Consider the following 18,435-nt stretch of genomic DNA (forward strand, 5'->3'; position numbering starts at 1 on the left):
GGTCTGTCAGAGGGTGTCTCCCGCATCTTGCTTGCTTCCAGGAAAGATTCCACTAAGAGGAGTTACTTCTTTCTATGGAGGAGGTTTGCCGTCTGGTGTGACAGCAAGGCCCTAGATCCTCGCTCTTGTCCTACACAGACCCTGCTTGAATACCTTCTGCACTTGTCTGAGTCTGGTCTCAAGACTAACTCTGTAAGGGTTCACCTTAGTGCAATCAGTGCATACCATTACCGTGTGGAAGGTAAGCCGATCTCAGGACAGCCTTTAGTTGTTCGCTTCATGAGAGGCTTGCTTTTGTCAAAGCCCCCTGTGAAGCCTCCTACTGTGTCATGGGATCTCAATGTCGTTCTCACCCAGCTGATGAAACCTCCTTTTGAGCCATTGAACTCCTGCCATCTGAAGTACTTGACCTGGAAGGTCATTTTCTTGGTGGCAGTTACTTCAGCTCGTAGTCAGTGAGCTCCAGGCCCTGGTAGCCCAGGCCCCTTACACCAAATTTCATCACAACAGAGTAGTCCTCCGCACTCACCCTAAGTTCTTGCCGAAGGTTGTGTCGGAGTTCCATCTGAACCAGTCAATTGTCTTGCCAACATTCTTTCCCCGTCCTCATTCCTGCCCTGCTGAACGTCAGCTGCACACATTGGACTGCAAGAGAGCATTGGCCTTCTATCTGGAGCGGACACAGCCCAACAGACAGTCCGCCCAATTGTTTGTTTCTTTTGATCCCAACAGGAGGGGAGTGGCTGTGGGGAAACGCACCATATCCAATTGGCTAGCAGATTGCATTTCCTTCACTTACGCCCAGGCTGGGCTGGCTCTTGAGGGTCATGTCACGGCTCATAATGTTAGAGCCATGGCAGCGTCGGTAGCCCACTTGAAGTCAGCCACTATTGAAGAAATTTGCAAAGCTGCGTCGTGGTCATCTGTCCACACATTCACATCTCATTACTGCCTGCAGCAGGATACCCGACGCGACAGTCGGTTCGGCAGTCAGTGCTTCAGAATCTGTTCGGGGTTTAGAATCCAACTCCACCCACCTAGGCCCATGTTTGTTCTGTTCCAGGCTGCACTCTCAGTTAGTTGGTAAATTTTTTAGGTCAATCTCAGTTATGTCCTCGCCGTTGCGAGGCCCAATTGACCATGGTTGTTGTTTTGAGTGAGCCTGGGGGCTAGGGATACCCCATCAGTGAGAACAAGCAGCCTGCTTGTCCTCCGAGAAAGCAAATGCTACATACCTGTAGAAGGTATTCTCCGAGGACAGCAGGCTGATTGTTCTCACAAACCCGCCCGCCTCCCCTTTGGAGTTGTGTCTTCCCTTCTCTTTGTCTTGCTACATATGAGACTGGCCGGCACGAGCTGGTTTGGGCGGGAAGACAGCCGCGCATGCGCGGTGCGCATCGGCGCGCGAGGACTAGCAAAGGACTTTGCTAGAAAGTGTTCCGATTGGAGGGGCTGCCGTGGACGTCACCCATCAGTGAGAACAATCAGCCTGCTGTCCTCGGAGAATACCTTCTACAGGTATGTAGCATTCGCTGACTGGATTACTGCAATGCTCTATACAATGGTCTGACTACAAAAGGCCTACACCAGCTCCAGTTGATTCAGAATACAGCAGCAAGACTCACAGAAGGTTGCAAGCGACATGACCACATCACACCATTTTTGCAAAAACTTCATTGGCTAACCAGTACAACACAGGACTAAATTTAAAATTCTATGTCTGATCTTCAAGGCCCTCAAAGGAAATGGCCCTGAGTACCTGAAGAATAGGATGATTCTCCACACACCTCCAAGGACACTAACCACACCCTCTCCAAAAGACATTACAATGTTGTGATACCCGCAAGCGAGCCTTCTCCGGAGTAGCCCCCACACTCTGGAATGCACTACCTGAAAAACTCCGCGTAACACAAGACTATCTCTACTTCAGGAAGCAGGTGAAAGCTTGGCTCTTCAACCAGGCCTTTAATGGAAGAAGTAACTAACATGTTACTCTCACTCTCACACACAAGGAGTGATTCGGGCTTCACATACTGGAGCAGGACATGTTTATCCTCTCCTACTCTAGCTGAGATATTTACCCATCTCTCTGACCTCATATGCAACTTAATTTAAATCAGTCACCTTACTTTCTAACTCTTCTTACTCTTACCTGTCTAGATGTTACATCTTTGCTTTACCCTTCACTATCAATTAAAATGTTCTATTACATATTGTATTGACATTGTAAGTAGTATACTATTCCATAATTTATATTGTTGAATATTTTTACTGCTGTAATTGCCTATTGCTTATGTTTGATCTATTCTTACTGTACACTGCCTTGAGTGAATTCCTTCAAAAAGGCGGTAAATAAAGCTTAATAAATAAAATCCTCTTATTCCTTGGTCTTTCACCAACTCTATCCTCTTCCCTGTTCATCAAGCGTCTTCCCTTTTTCTTTCCCCTCCCTTCTTGATCTTTCTCTTGGGTGCTGGCTGTCTCTTATCAGACACAGCTTGGCACATCCCTAAGTCCCCAAATGGTTCATTGAATACTTTGATAAAGAAGTGAGTTTTCACTAGAGCTCAGAAGGTCTTAAAAGACTTTTTGTTATATTGTCTTTTTTTCCTTTCTTTTTTTTTCCCCCAGCCAACTGGTATTTGTGTGTTGGGACTAAAATAGAAACCTTCTCAGCCTGATATTTTTTAATCTCTTAAAGAATCTTTCTTCATTTCAGAAGATTGCTTAATTTTATATGGTAGATATTAAATCTATATGACAGCTTTACCAGTATTTCTGTCTAGGTCTGCACTTCTTACTTTGAAAATGCAAAGTAAAATAACACTGTTTTATTCTTTATTTTCAAAGTAAGAAACACACCATTCTCTCATCCCTTTGCATATTCTGTCTTCATATCCCTGGCTCTGTTTGCTCTCCTGTTCCTGATGTTGGTTTCACACGGTTCTGAGTGAGCTTGATGGTACACTGATGTCCAAAGCTGATAGTTTTCCCATTGCTGTGCACCCCCCTCCCCCCCCCCCCCCCCCCCCCCCCCCCCCCAAGGATCTTCATTGGAACTCTGTAGTAGCATGAAACTGGATTCCACTGGTAATGAATTTTATGAAGGCTGAAATAAAATGTCACAAGTTGCGTTGACAGAATTATGGTAAAAATTTAATGGCCCTAGTGTTTTTAGCGCACGTTAATGATTAGTGTGTGCTAAATGCTAGAGACACCCATAGGACTATATGGGTGTTTCTAGCGGTTACTGCATGCTAAGTTTTAGCATGCGCTAAAAACGCTAGCACACCTTTATTAAACAGGGTCCTAAATAATTGCTTTGAGTAGCAGCCATATTGATGTATTAACAGTACTAATACTGATTTTCATTGTGATTTGCTTATAGAGTCTGGTAGTGTGAGTGTATTCAGTTGTTTAGTTTATTTCCATATTTTTTCTGGTATGTATTTGCAGGTTGTAAGTTCAACGAATGGAGAGCTGAACACAGATGACCCGACTGCAGGGCATTCAAATGCACCTATCACAGCTCCGACAGAAGTGGAAATCATGGATGAAACAAAGTATGTATCATTTTATATGTATTTGCTTTGTTTTCCTTTATTGTTTTTGGAATTCAATTTTTAAATTCTTATTAAAAAAGAAACAAAGTACATATTGTGGTTGTTAATATTGAGAATAAGCATTTTTACTTAAGCATTTGAAACGTCTTAGTTTAGAGCTATGAAAGTACTGTTAGCCTTTTGTATGAAGTGTCAGTAGAACCTGTTCTAAATTGCACTAGTTACAGTTTGAGTACCAGATGCTGTTTTGAGTTTGGTATAATAATTTATTTCTGAAGCTTATTAATGGTGCCAATCTGATCAAGGACCTTAAATCTACTAAAACATGTTTGTGATTTGTTTCTTTTTAGTGAACATGGTATCGTTTGTTCATATTGAATTTTTATAGTGTCATACCCAGTAAGAAATGCCAAGATAAATACCTTGAGTATGCTAAGCATTAAATCAGTTATTCTGATTGGCAAGCTCCGGTTTTATGTATATGCAAGCCATTCAGCAGAGCGATTTTGTACACTTGGGCTCAGACCGATAATTACAAGTTGCATAATTTCTGTTAATGACTGTCTTCTTTTAAGATTTTCTTAATTTGTAATATAAGAAAACCTCGGTTCTCAAGGGCTGCAACCTAGTTGGGCTTTCAGGATTGTGACAATGAATATGCATGAGCTCTATTTGCATGCATTGCCTGCACTATATGAAATAGATATCAATCATATTCATTGTAGAATTCCTGAAAACCTGACTGGGTTGCAGCCCTAAAGGACAGAAATTGTGCAATATTAATGCTGGAATAATGTTTACACTTTGAATAATCATGTGTTCTGTTTCTGATTTTTTTTTCCCACCCTTGTGTTTTCCCTGTGCATAGCTGCCAGAAAGTATTGAACATGTGGTGAGTTGCTCCAGAGTGTAGGCAGTTGGAATTAGCTCCATCCATCAGTAACTACTCTGGTTTCCATCATTGTTTAAATGGTTTTTTTTCAACATAGTAAAATAAACCAATTAATTTTGCAAATTACAGTTAGAAAACCTACCTTAAATTATCTTACATAAATGGAAGAAACACAAAATGATGTATGGAAGAACCTTTTTCCAACTGTTATTTATTGGTTTCAATGGTATCCTTTGCTGTGCACTTTCTGATAAATTTCTTGAGTGATAGCGTTAAATTAGACAGAAACACAGTGCTTCACGGGTGTTAGACTTATTTTGTACTTTTATTTTTATATATTTTTTCCTGAACTGTGGATTATTTTTAGTACTGCATTTGAATTTTCAGGATATCTAGTATAAATATGCATACAATAAACTTGCATACACTGAAGACTCATAATATGCACATTTATCATGCATGTTCTTTGTTTATTCCTGATCTCCTGAAAACTTGACTGGCTGTGGGTTTTGTTTTAAGGTTTTGGAGCCCTTACTCAGTAGCTCACATGTTTTGCCTATCTAAAGATTTTGACTATAGTATCTTAAATGTTGTAGTTCTGGTAATGTAAATGACCATAAACTAATGTAGAAATTTTAACTGTGCAGTAAAATATAAAAGAAAATTACAGATAAGAACCTACTCTCTGTAAAGATCTTGAGCATGTATGTGTGGGAGAGGTCATGAATGTGTAAAATACCAACACAGGAAAAAAAAACAGGATCCCCAAATTAGATGTTGGTAGTTTTAATGCAGTCAATCAAATGCATAATCTTCAGCTAGCCAAAGGAAAATAGTGATTTGCTATAGTAGTACTAATGTATAGAAAACCTGTAATTTATTTCATAATCTTGGATGATTAGGCTCAGTTGTCTTACAGAGATAAATGAATGGCAGAAAGATGGTTATTGGCTCAGATTTATTTTGTGGGAAGTAATTGACCCCTCCTGTAAGTGAAGATGGTCTGTTAAGTCAGGTTGTTTTACTACAAGTTGGGTTATTTTAGCACGGGGTCCAATATTATGCAATGAGACCTTGTGCTAAAATAACCCAACTTGTGGTAAAATAATCACTTTAACAGTAGCCTACGTTGTTAACGTCCCCCACCCCTTTAATACTGTGTTGGATGTTTATAGAAATGACATTACTGATTTTTAAGTTGTAGTGTCATGCTATACCAAATGAGCACTTACCATAAAGAAAAGAGCAAGTATGGGTAAAATTTTAAATTAATTTTATCTTGTTAAGTTCCCTTTATCATCCAGTTGATATTTTAAGCCTATCTAAGAATCAGTTGCTCAGTTGGAATTATTGAGACCTGAAAACAATATTTATACCTAAAGGGGTAGTTTAATTTTTAAGGTGCTATCTAGTTTTATATGCAAGTAGCAGACACAAATGTTGGTATTTTACTCATTTATGCAACTCAGTGGCAACATACATGCATAAATGACCCCTTTTAAAATACACCTAAAGAGGTAATTTAATTTTTAAGGTGGTATCTAGTTTTCTCTGAGGACAAGCAGGCTGCTTGTTCTCACTGATGGGTCGGTATCCACTGCGGCCCAGGAACGGCAATTTTCCGGAACAAAATAACAAAAACTTTGCCAGAGCCTTCCAGCGCACAGGGCGCGTGCGCCATCTTCCTGCACGTTGCGCGAGAGTCCCGCTCAGTTTTTTTCTTTTTCCGCAATGAAGAGTGGCTGCTTCGTTGGTCTCTATCCTTAGCCCAGAGAAAGAGCCTTCGTTTTGGATGCCTTTTTTCTGAGTTTTTCTCCCTCTTTAATCGTCTTTCTTTATCCTGTCTAAAACTTAAAAAAAAAAAAAAAAAGTCCCTTACTTTCTTAGTTTGGCCCTTTTAAGTTTCCTTTCGTTTTCGTCACAGCCCTCGCACGCGTGCGTGTTTTCTCATTTTTGTGCCCTTTTAATTGGCACAATCGAGAATTTTGACTATGCCGCTGCTATTTTTCCGTCCATGTCATCGAGGACTCCCAGCGGCTTCAAGAAGTGTCCTCAGTGCAACCGGTCGATCTCAGATACCGATCCCTATGCGTGGTGTCTTCACTGTCTTGGGCCCGACCATTGCCCAGACGCATTTAAGTTGTGTCTTAGCCTTAAACGGCGGACAGAAGCGTCGAAAAAAGCTCTTCAGGACCATCTTTTTGGAGCTTCGACCGGTTCTTCGGTGTCGACATCGGCACCAAAGATAGCATCGACTTCAGGAGCGCAGGTAATGGCTGTCCGGAGACCAAAACATGCTTGGAGCAGTGAGCCGTCGAGTGGTTCTCCACCTGCCTCGAAGTCTCCTGTTGTGCAGGCCCCCCGGGACTGACCTCTCTCAGACCCGACCCCGAGGAGGCGTGTGAATTCCACGTCCTCGGTACCGAGGAGTATCAATGACGTGCATCGAGCGAAGACGAAGAAGCATCGTCATCGGTCTCCTTCCAAGCACGGTACCGGGAGCTCCGGGCCATCGAAGGATTCGGCACCCGTGAAGCGCAGACGCTGGGAGGACCGCTCACCCTTCATTCAAGAGGTGTCGGTGCGTTGGTCTTCAGGCAGCCCTGTACCACCTCCTCGACCTCCACAGATTGACGCCGATTCTTGCACCGACCCCGCAGCCTTGCTCGACAGCGACTCTAGATGAGCGCATCCGAGCCATTCTTCCAGGTCTTCTGGAGGGGTTGCTGCGTCAGTCTGCTCCTGTACCGGGGGTGCTTGCGCTCTCCGTACCGTCAATGGAAGTGGCAGCTGGATGTATGCCTGTGGTGAGATCTCCAATGCTGGTGCCGCCTGCGGCATCGGCCTCGGCTGCCACCCAGGTCGACTCCCCGTCGACATCGCTGGAGGGAGCTTCATCACCGCAGGCATGGGAGTTGACTTCTCGACATTGCCATTGAGTACATGGTTCCTCGGCGTCGAGACGGGCCCAGTTTCAGACTGCAGTTAAGGAACTCTTGTCCGATACCGATGAGGATGCCTCGTGGGATGAAGGGCAAGATCCCAGGTATTTCTCTTCTGAGGAGTCTTGTGGTTTTCCCTCTGATCCTACTCCTTCACCAGAAAGAAAGCTTTCTCCCCCGGAGAGTCTTTCTCTTCATTTGTCCGGGAAATGTCTGTGGCTATTCCCTTCCCAGTGGTATCTGAGGATGAGCCCAGGACTGAGATGCTCAAGGTCCTTGACTATCCTTCGCCACCTAAGGAGTCATCCACGGTTCCTTTGCATAATGTGCTCAAAGAGACACTTATGCGGAACTGGATGAAACCACTAAGTAATCCCACCATTCCCAAGAAAGCTGAGTCCCAATATCGGATTCACGGAGAACCTGAGCTGATGAAGTCGCAGTTACCTCACGACTCTATGGTTGTGGATTCCGCTCTCAAGAGAGCCAGGAGTTCTAGAGACTTTGCCTCTGCGCCCCCGAGGAGAGAATCTAGAACCCTGGACTCTTTTGGGAGAAAGGCGTATTAGGCCTCTATGCTTGTGGCCAAAATTCAATCTTACCAGCTCTACACGAGCATTCACTTGAGGAACACGGTGAAGCAACTGGCGGACTTGGTAAATTAGCTCCCTCCGGAGCAGGCCAAGCCTTTTCAGGAGGTGGTCAGGCAGCAGAAGGCATGTCGTAAATTCCTGTCCAGGGGTGCTTACGATACATTTGATGTTGCATCCAGAACCGCTGCCCAAGGTATAGTAATGCACAGACTCTCATGGCTGCGTGCCTCTGACCTGGACAATTGAGTCCAGCAGCGGATGTCCCTTGCTGGGGGGATAATATTTTAGCTGAGAAAGTCGAGCAAGTGGTTGATCAGATCACTCAGCGGGAAACCGCTATGGACAATCTCTCCCACCGGGCACCTTCTGCTACTACCTCATCAGGTAGACGATTTTTCCGGGGAAGGAAGAATGCTCCCTATGCTTTTAACAAGGGTAGGTACAATCCTCCCTCTCGACAGCCTTCCCAGGCTCATCCCCAGTGCGCTCATTCTCGTCAACAGCGTTCGCCAAGGCAGGCCCTTGTGGCTCCCCAGCAAAAGCAAGGGACGGTCTTTTGATTGGCTCCAGTTGAGCATAGCTGCTGTAAAAGTGTCCATGCCGGACGACTTACTGGTCGGAGGGAGGTTAAAACTTTTTCACCAAAGGTGGGTTCTTCAAATAGTCCGGTTAGGATACTCCCTCAATTTGAAATCCAGACCTCCAAATTGCTCACCAGGAGCTCAATCCTTCAGCTTCCAGCACAGGCAGGTACTTGCAGAAGAACTCTCCGCCCTTCTCAGCGCCAATGCGGTCAAGCCCATTCCACCAGGGAAAGAAGGGCTGGGATTCTATTCCAGGTACTTTCTTGTGCAAAAGAAAACAGGGGGAATGCGTCCCATCCTAGACCTAAGGGCCATGAACTAATTCCTAGTCCCACAAAAGTTCAGGATGGTTTCCCTGGGCACCCTGCTTCCCATGATTCAGGCAAACGATTGGCTATGCTCTCTGGACTTAAAGGATGCTTATACACACATCCTGATACTTCCAGCTCACAGGAAGTATTCTCAGTTTCGTCTGGGAGCGCAGCACTTCCAGTATTGTGTGCTACCCTTTGGTCTCGCGTCTGCGCCCAGGGTCTTTACAAAATGCCTGGCAGTAGTTGCAGCATCGCTACGCAGACTTGGGAGTGCATATGTTCCCTTATCTCGACGATTGGCTGGTAAAGAACACCTCAGAGACAGGAGCTCTACAGTCCATGTAAATGACTATTCAACTGCTGGACCTACTAGGGTTTGTTATAAATTACCTCAAGTCCCATCTTTTCCCTGTTCAGAAACTGGAATTTATAGGAGCTCTGCTGGACTCTCAGACAGCTCGTGCCTATCTTCCAGAAGCGAGAGCAGACAATCTTTTGTCTCTAGTTTCCATGGCCAGGGCGTCTCAGTGGATCACAGCTCGGCAGATGTTGAGACTTCTAGGGCACATGGATTCCACAGTCCATGTGACACCCATGGCCTGTCTTCACATGAGATCAGCTCAATGGACCCTAGCTTCTCAGTGGTGTCAAGCTGCAGGGGATCTAGAGGATGCAATTCAGCTTTCCACCGGCTTTCACAGTTCTCTTCAGTGGGACCCTAGTTTCTCAGTGGTGTCAAGCTGCAGGGGATCTAGAGGAAGCAATTCAGCTTTCCACCGGCTTTCACGGTTCTCTTCAGTGGTGGACAATTCGATCCAATTTGATCTTGGGACGTCCCTTTCAAATTCCTCAGCCATAAAAAGTGCTGACAACGGATGCATCCCTCCTGGGGTGGGGAGCTCATGTAGATGGGCTTCACACTCGAGTTTGGTCCCTCCAGGAAAAAGGTCTTCAGATCAATCTCCTGGAGTTGCGAGCGGTCTGGAACACTCTAAAGGCTTTCAGAGATCAACTGTCCAATCAAATTATCCAAATTCAGACAGACAGTCAGGTTGCCATGTACTACATCAACAAGCAGGGAGGCACCGGATCTCGCCCCCTATGTCGGGAAGCTGTCCAGATGTGGCTTTGGGCTCGACGTTACGGCATGTTTCTCCAAGCCACTTATCTGGCAGGAGTAAACAACAATCTGGCCGACAGATTGAGCAGGATAATGCAACCTCACGAGTGGTCACTCAATTCGGGCGTCGTTCGCAAGATCTTCCGAGAGTGGATCTTTTTGCCACTCAGGTCAATCACAAAGTCCCTCAGTTCTGTTCCAGACTTCAGGCCCACAACAGACTAGCGTCTGATGCCTTTCTCCTTCATTGGGGGAAGGGCCTTTTGTACACATATCCTCCCATACCTCTGGTGGGGAAGACTGTGCTGAAACTCAAGCAAGACCATGGCACCATGATTCTGATTGCACCCTTCTGGCCGCGTCAGATATGGTTCCCTCTTCTTCTGGAGTTGTCCTCAGAAGAACCGTGGAGATTGGAATGTTTTCCAACCCTCATTTCTCAGAACAAGGGGGTGCTTCTGCATCCCAACCTCCAGTCTCTGGCTCTCACGGCCTGGATGTTGAGAGCGTAGAATTTGCCTCCTCGGGTTTTTCTGAGGGTGTTTCCTGAGTCTGTCTTGCTTCCAGGAAGGATTCCACGAAGCAGTGTTATTCTTTTAAATGGAGGAGGTTTGCCGTCTGGTGTGACAGCAAGGCCCTAGATCCTCGCTCTTGTCCTACACAGGCCCTGCTTGAATACCTTCTACACTTGTCAGAGTCTGGTCTTAAGACCAACTCCGTAAGAGTTCATCTTAGTGCGATTAGTGTTTATCATCAAAGTGTAGAGGGTAAGCCTATCTCTGGACAGCCTTTAGTTGTTCACTTCATGAGAGGTTTGCTTTTCTCAAAGCCCCCGGTCAAACCTCCACCAGTGTCATGGGATCTCAACGTCGTTCTCACCCAGCTGATGAAGCCTCCTTTTGAGCCACTGAATTCCTGCCATCTGAAGTACTTGACTTGGAAGGTCAATTTCTTGGTGGCTGTTACTTCAGCTTGTAGAGTCAGTGACTTCAAGCCTTGGTAGTGCGTGCTCCTTATCTCAAGTTTCATCACAATAGAGTAGTCCTCCGCACGCACTCCAAGTTCTTGCTGAAGGTGGTGTCAGAGTTCCATCTGAACCAGTCAATTGTCTTGCTAACATTTTTTCCCTGTCCTAATAACCGCCCTGCTGAACGTCAGTTGCACACCTTAGACTGCAAGAGAGCATTGGCCTTTTACGTGGAGCAGACAAGCCCCTTCAGACAAGTCCGCCCAAATGTTTGTTTCTTTTGATCCCAACAGAAGGGGAGTCGCAGTCGGGAAACGCACCATTTCCAGTTGGCTAGCAGATTGCATTTCCTTCACTTATGCCCAAGCTGGGCTGACTCTTGAGGGTCATGTCACATCTCATAGTGTAAGAGCCATGGCAGCGTCGGTGGCCAACTTGGTCAGCCACTATAGAAGAGATTTGCAAGGCTGCGACGTGGTCATCAATCCACACATTCACATCTCACTACTGCCTTCAGCAGGATACCCGACGCGACAGTCGGTTTGGGCAGCCGGTGCTGCAGAATCTGTTCGGGGTTTAGGATCCAACTCCACCCCCCTGGGCCCATTTTTATTCTGTTCCAGGCTCAGATGTTTCTGCTTTAGGCCAATCTATGTTATGTCCTAGCCCAATTGACCTTTTTTGTTGTTTTGAGTGAGCCTGGGTGCTAGGGATACCCCATCAGTGAGAACAAGCAGCCTGCTTGTCCTCGGAGAAAGCGAAGTTGCATACCTTCTAGCAGGTATTCTCCAAGGACAGCAGGCTGATTGTTCTCACAAACCCGCCCACCTCCCCTTTGGAGTTGTTGTCTTTTTAATTCTTGCTTTGGATATAACTGAGTGGGACTCTCGCGCAATGGGCGGGAAGATGGCTGTGCATGCGCGGTGCACACGCCATGCGCGCTGGAAAGCTCTGGCAAAGTTTTTGTTATGTTGCTCTGGAAAATTGCCGTTCCTGGGCCACCGTGGACGCCTACCCATCAGTGAGAACAATCAGCCTGCTGTCCTCGGAGAATACCTGCTACAGATATGTAACTTCGCTTTATGCGCAAGTAACACACATAAATGTTGGTATTTTACTCAATTATGCACCTCAGTGGCAACATACATGCGTAAATGACCCCTTATAAAATACCAACAAATGCAAAAATATGCACTTTGTTTTATCTGGAAAATCCTTTTCACTGTAGACATGACAGAGTTTGGGAAGTGCAAGCATGTGCATGTGTGGATTATAGTATATTATAATTTTTGCATGTATTTGCTTAATGTAGACATAGTTGTTTATGCCAATGATAGGGCCTGTGCAAGTGATAAAGCATGTTTTTGCTTCTTACACTGGTATCTTATAAAGAAAAGTAAGGCCTATGTTTCTTTATAAAATAGTAGGGCTGTTCATTTAACGTGTTGTTAATACGATTAACGCGTTAAATGCACAATGCACGTTAACATTTTTAACGGGTTAACGCTGTCATCCCTCCCCACCAGCTGGCACTTCTTACCCTCCCAGCATGGCACTCCAGTGGCCCCCTTCTCTTCTGTGGATCTTTCTCCCTGCTCCTCGCCTCTGCAGTGAAAACAGTGCTGCTTTTCACCCTGCCCGCAGTGTCTTTCTGTTACAGGAAGTTCCACCTCAGAACTTCCTGTTACAGAGAATGCTTTGGGCGACTGAGAAGCAGCATTGTTTTCAGTGCAGCCTGCAGCATTGAAGAGCAGGGAGAAGGAGCCACAGAGGAGAGGAGACCCACTGGAGCACCGTCCTGGGAGAGGTAAGAATTGGTGCCGAAGAAAGATGCATCCACAGGAGTGAGGAGCAAGGAAAAAAGAGGAAGCAGTAAAAAAGCTGAGAAATATGTAGACCACGGCAGGGTTGGGGGGGGGGGGGGGGGCACGGGAGAAAGAGGAAGCAGAAAAAGGAAAAGAAGACATAGAAAGATGCGGATCACAGTGGGGGTGGGGCGGAGAGCATGGGAGAAAGAGAAAGCTGAAAAAAGAAGACAGAGAAAGATGCGAACCGCTGGGGAGGGGGCGAGAGAGAGATGGGGGGGGGGGCAGGGAGGGATGCTGAAAGTAGGGGATGGGAGGAGAGGAAAGAGAAGGGAAACAATGGTGATCACGAGTGGAGGAGATGGTACCCATGTAGGGGAGGAAGGGAGATGGTGCCCACCCATGCCGAGTGAGCGATTAAAATGTTTAATCTCAGGTGGTCTCACAGTTAAACCCTATAATCGCTCTACATCCTATAAAATAGGTTTAATTCTTCATTTATAGCCATTTATTTTATTTTTTATTTTATTGCATTTGTATCCCACATTTTCCCACCTATTCGCAGGCTCAATGTGGCTTACATAGTTTTAATAGCATTGTCATTTCAGGATATCAGATACAGTTAGTATTGTGTAAAGATTACGTAGGGAAGAGAGAGGAAAGAAGGGATTGATTAGGGTAGTTATAGAAGGTGGACTTTCATAACTGAGTAGGTTGGTGGGGTGGTTTAGTGAGGTCATCGATTATCGGTTCTCATTGTAGGTTTTGTTGAAGAAGCGTGTCTTCAGAGCTTTGCGAAAGGTGGTTATTTCGTTGATTGTTTTCAGGTCTGTAGGTAATGCATTCCATAGCTGTGTGCTCCTGTAAGAGAAGGTAGTGGCATGCACCAGCTTGTATTTTAGTCCTTTACAGCTGGGGGGGGCGTAGGTTGAGAAATTTGCGGGATGATCTTGTGGCGTTTCTGGGAGGTAGGTCCACAAGGTTTAGCATGTATATTGGGGTGTCTGCGTGAATGATTTTGTGTACAATCGTGCAGATCTTGAATGCAATTCGTTCCTTGAGTGGGAGCCAGTGGAGTTTCTCTCTTAAGGGTTTTGCACTTTCATATTTGGTTTTTCCAAATATGAGTCTGGCGGCAGTGTTCTGGGCAGTTTGGAGTTTTTTGATAGTCTGTTCCTTACAGCCAGCGTACAGTGCGTTGCAGTAGTCCAGATGACTTATTACCATTGACTGTACCAGGGTACGGAAGATGTGTCTCGGGAAAAACGGTTTTACTCTTTTGAGTTTCCACATGGAATAGAACATCTTTTTCGTCGTGTTTTTCACGTGGGTATCAAGAGTGAGGTTTCGATCAATGGTGACTCCAAGAATTTTCAAGTTTTGTGAGACAGGAATAGAACAGTATGGTGCGATTATGGTGGAGAAATTTTTTGTGTTATGTTGTGAGGTGAGTATAAGACATTGTGTTTTTTCTGCGTTAAGCTTCAGTTGGAATGCATCTGCCCATGTGTGCATTGTTTGGAGGCTTTAGTTGATCTCGTTGGTGATTTCATTTAGATCATGTTTGAACGGGATGTAGATTGTGACGTCATCTGCATATATATAGGGGTTGAGGTTTTGGTTGGCTAGAAGTTTGGCTAAAGGTATCATCATTAGGTGGAATAAGGTTGGTGAGAGGGGGGATCCTTGGGGGACTCCACATTCAGGTATCCATGGGGGTGATCTGTCCGCATTCATTGTTACTTGGTATGATCTTGTGGTCAGGAATCCTGTGAACCATTTGAGAACTGTGCCTCCTACTCCGAAGTATTCTAGTATATGTAATAGTATTTCATGATTAACCATGTCAAAGGCACTGGACATGTCGAATTGTAGGAGGAGTATGTTATTACAGTTGCAATTGCTTGTTTGAAAGAGTTCATTGCCAACACTAGAACAGTTTCAGTGCTATGATTTGATCGAAATCCTGATTGAGATTCTTGCAGAATTGAATGCTTGTTTAGGTATTCAGTGAGTTGTTTCGTCACTTTGCCTTCCATGAGTTTGGTTATAAGTGGGATAGATGCTACTGGGCAATAGTTAGGTCCATTGTGCTTTTCTTAGCATCTTTCGGTAGCGGGGTAAGTAGGATGTTTCCTTTATCCGTGGGAAAGAGCCCATTTTGAAGCCTGTAATTTATGTGGTTTGTGAGGTCTGTTTTGTATTGTTTGGGTGCGGCTCTTATTAGACTATTAGGGCAGATGTCTAATTTGCATTGCGATTTGGTGTATTTTCCCAGCCAATGTGAGATTTCATTTGATGAGAGCGTATCAAAGTTGGTCCATGATCGATCTGCTGGGTATTCTCCGGGTTTTGGGTCTAGACATTCAAGTATGTTTGCGTAGTCCGTTATATTGATAGGTATCATGAGTCTGAGCTTTATGATTTTTTCCTTAAAATAACTTGCAAGATTGGTTGCTGATGGGGTATCTATGTTGTTGGAGGTAGCCGTAGTAGTATTTAGGAGATTGTTTACGAGTGAGAAGAGTTTGTGTGTATCCCTATAGTTTGGTCCTATTTTAGTTTTGTAATACGTCCTTTTAGTTTGTCTGATATTATATTTGTATTTTCTTTGTAGTTGTTTCCAGTCTTTGTGTGTGTTTTTGTCTTTTTTCTTGTTCCATGCTCTTTCTAGTCTTCTTACCTGTGTTTTTAGTTCTTTCAGTTCTTCATTGAACCATGGTATCCACGCCTTTTGTAATATTTGGAGAATATTCGTAGCTAGTAGTAATACACTGTATTAGTAGCATATTTTAATTTGTTGCAAATATAGTTTTACATCAGAGATGCTCTTATGCTGTTCTCTACCATTTTACAGGCCCAGTTTTCAGACTAGGTCACATGGGGGAAGTTATCAGCATGGGCTATTGTTGTTAAGCTGGTTATTTTAGTACAGGGTCCAATTTTATGCAGTGAAAACCAGTGCTAAAACAATCCGACTTAATTGTAGTGCACATAGATAACTTCCTCCCTTATTAGAAATTATATTTTTGGTGGATAGTAATGAAATGTAACATTTATACCCCGCGCTTTCCCACTTATTAGCAGGCTCAGTGCGGCTTACATAATATAAAAGGTATACAAGATAACACAAAAAGGATAAAACAGCTAAATATAGTATACTAGTAAAAAGGGCCCGTTTCTGACACAAATGAAACGGGTGCTAGCAAGGTTTTCCTCGGAGTGTGTATGTTTGAGAGAGTGTACCTGAGAGTGACTGTGAGAGAGAGAGTGAATGTGCGAGTGTGTGTGTGTGTGACAGAGTGAGTAAGTCTGGGTGCGAGTGTGTGTGAGAATGAGTGTGTGCAAGTGCGTATGTGAGACACAGTGAGAGAGAGTGTGTGTTTCACACAGATACAGTGTGTGCGAGAGAGTGTGTATGTGAGAGACAGACTCTCTGTGAGACTGAGTGTATGAGACCGAGAGTGTGTGAGTGACTGTGTGACACATAGAGAGTGAATGTGATACAGTGTGAGACATAGAGTGTGTGAGAGTGAGAGAAAGACACTGACTGTGAGAGAGAGAGAGAGAGTGTGTGTGATAGTTTGTGTGTGTGACAGAGATGCCCCCCTCTCTCTCTCTCTCTGGTGTCAGGCCCCCCTCCCTGTCTCTCTGGTGTCAGGCCCCCCCTCTCTCTCTCTGGTGTCAGGCCCCCCTCTCTCCCTCTCTCTCTGGTGTCATGACCCCCTCTCTCCCTCTCTCTCTGGTGTCATGACCCCCTCCCCCCTCCTCTGGTCTCAGGACCCTCCCCTCCCCCTCTCCCCCCTCTGAGGTCTGTGGACCCCCTCCCCTCTAGTGTCAGGACCCCCTCCACCCCCCTCTCTGGTATCAGGACCCCAGTTCCCCCCCCCCCCCGGGGGGGATACTGTTGAATTGGGAGGAGGCTGAAATCTTACCTGATTTGTGGTCGATTCTTTGATGTGACCCACGCGGTGCTGTGTTTGGCGAGACGCGGGCATATCTGAAAGGGGAAAGGGAACCGTGTGATGCTAATTTGGTTGAGGGTGTACTTGGCTCCGTGCGCGTGCGTTGTGGTGTCTCTCGTAAGCGTGGCGAGAGAATGAGCGCTGGACCCGTGGATAGTGGCGCTGGCGGCGGGAAGAGTCTGCCTCAGTGCCGCGTCGATCAGCTGATCAGCGCCGTGGAGAGCGAGTTGCGAGGGTGTACTTTTCTCCGCGCATGTGCGTAGTTGTGGTGTCTCACATGGGCGTGGCGAGAGAATGAGCCTGGACCTGTGGAGAGTGGCGCTGGCAACAGGAAGAGTCTGCCTCAGTGCCGTGTCGATCAGCTGATCAGCGCCGTGGAGAGCGAGTTGCGAGGGTGTACTTGGCTCCGCGCGTGTGCATAGTTGTGGTGTCTCACATGGGCGTGGCGAGAGAATGAGCCTGGACCTGTGGAGAGTGGCACTGGCAGCAGGAAGAATCTGCCTCAGTGCCGCGTCGATCAGCTCATCAGCGCCGTGGAGAGCGAGTTGCAGGTAGGCAGCGAAAAAGGAGACACCACGGAGAGGCAGCTGAACGTTACTGTGCAGGATGCTGAGCTCTGGCTGTGCTTCAAGGAACTGACCAATCCTATTTAATAGAATGCACCTCCAACATTCTGAAGCCGAGAAACCTCGTGTGGTTGGTCACTTCTGCTTGTGACGAACCCGGAAGTACATGATGTCAATTCAGGAGATGGATACAGAGAGCAAAAAGTGGCACATATGAGTTTATCTTGTTGGGCAGACTGGATGGACCATGCAGGTCTTTTTCTGCCGTCATCTACTATGTTTCTATGTAGGAATGCCTCAGCCATGCAGTCAGCTTCAGAATGTTGGAGGTGTGTTTTATTATATAGGATAAAGAGGTGGATAATAAAAGTGGGTAAGTAAGATGGATAAGGGAGGAAGTTGTTAGAGGAGGGAGTGGGAAGAATGTGTAAATTGGGATAGTGTGTTGTAAATTAAGGAAGAATAAATAATGATGGTTGGGAGAGGGTTGAATTCAAAAGGATAAATGAGGAAGCATATTTCAAGTTCAGTCCAATAGTCAGATCCGGGTATCTCAGATGGATTCCTAATTTAAATCATTTGTGTAGGCTTGCTTGAAAAGGTGAGTTTTAGCAGCTTCCGGAAGGGTAAATGGTTATTGACTTTTTAGATCGATCTTGGTAATGCATTCCAGAGCTTGCTGCCCAAAACGGAGAAATTGGATGCATATGTTTTGTACTTGATTCCTTTACAGTTGTGAAGATGTAAGTTTAGATAAGTTCGAGAAGATTTAGAGCGATTCCTGGATGGAAGATCGATCAGATTGTATATGTAGGCTGGGGATTCTTCGTAGGTAATTTTATGAATCATTGTGTGGACTTTGAAATGTGTACGTTCCATAACAGGGAGCCAATGAAGTTTTAAACGGATAGGTGTTGCGCTCTCAAACTGCAACTTCCCAAAAATAAATCTGGCTGCCGTGTTTTGGGCAGTTTGGAGTTTTTTTCAGGGTTTGGGTCTTGCATCCAATAAAAATACTATTGCAGTAATCAACGTGGGTAAGTACAGTGGATTGGACCAAATTGCAGAAGTTTTTTAGGGGAAGATAAGGTTTCACAAGCTTCAACAACCACATCATGTTGAAC

The 18,435-nt window shown here is 45.3% G+C and overlaps 1 protein-coding gene across 10 annotated transcripts in view; it reads left to right on the forward strand.

The window, feature by feature from the left end:
- CSNK1G3 (casein kinase 1 gamma 3) overlaps positions 1–18,435 on the forward strand; it is a 326,900-nt gene that overhangs the window by 274,905 nt on the left and 33,560 nt on the right. For 9 of the 10 annotated variants that reach the window (XM_030193547.1, XM_030193549.1, XM_030193552.1 and 6 more), the window contains 2 exons: positions 3,457–3,563; positions 4,432–4,455. In XM_030193547.1, coding sequence (XP_030049407.1) covers positions 3,457–3,563; positions 4,432–4,455 — 131 coding nt within the window. The remainder of the gene's footprint in view (positions 1–3,456; positions 3,564–4,431; positions 4,456–18,435) is intronic. The other variant, XM_030193551.1, reaches the window with a different exon arrangement.

Source organism: Microcaecilia unicolor, chromosome 2 (genome assembly GCF_901765095.1).
Source record: "Microcaecilia unicolor chromosome 2, aMicUni1.1, whole genome shotgun sequence".
NCBI lineage: Eukaryota > Metazoa > Chordata > Amphibia > Gymnophiona > Siphonopidae > Microcaecilia > Microcaecilia unicolor.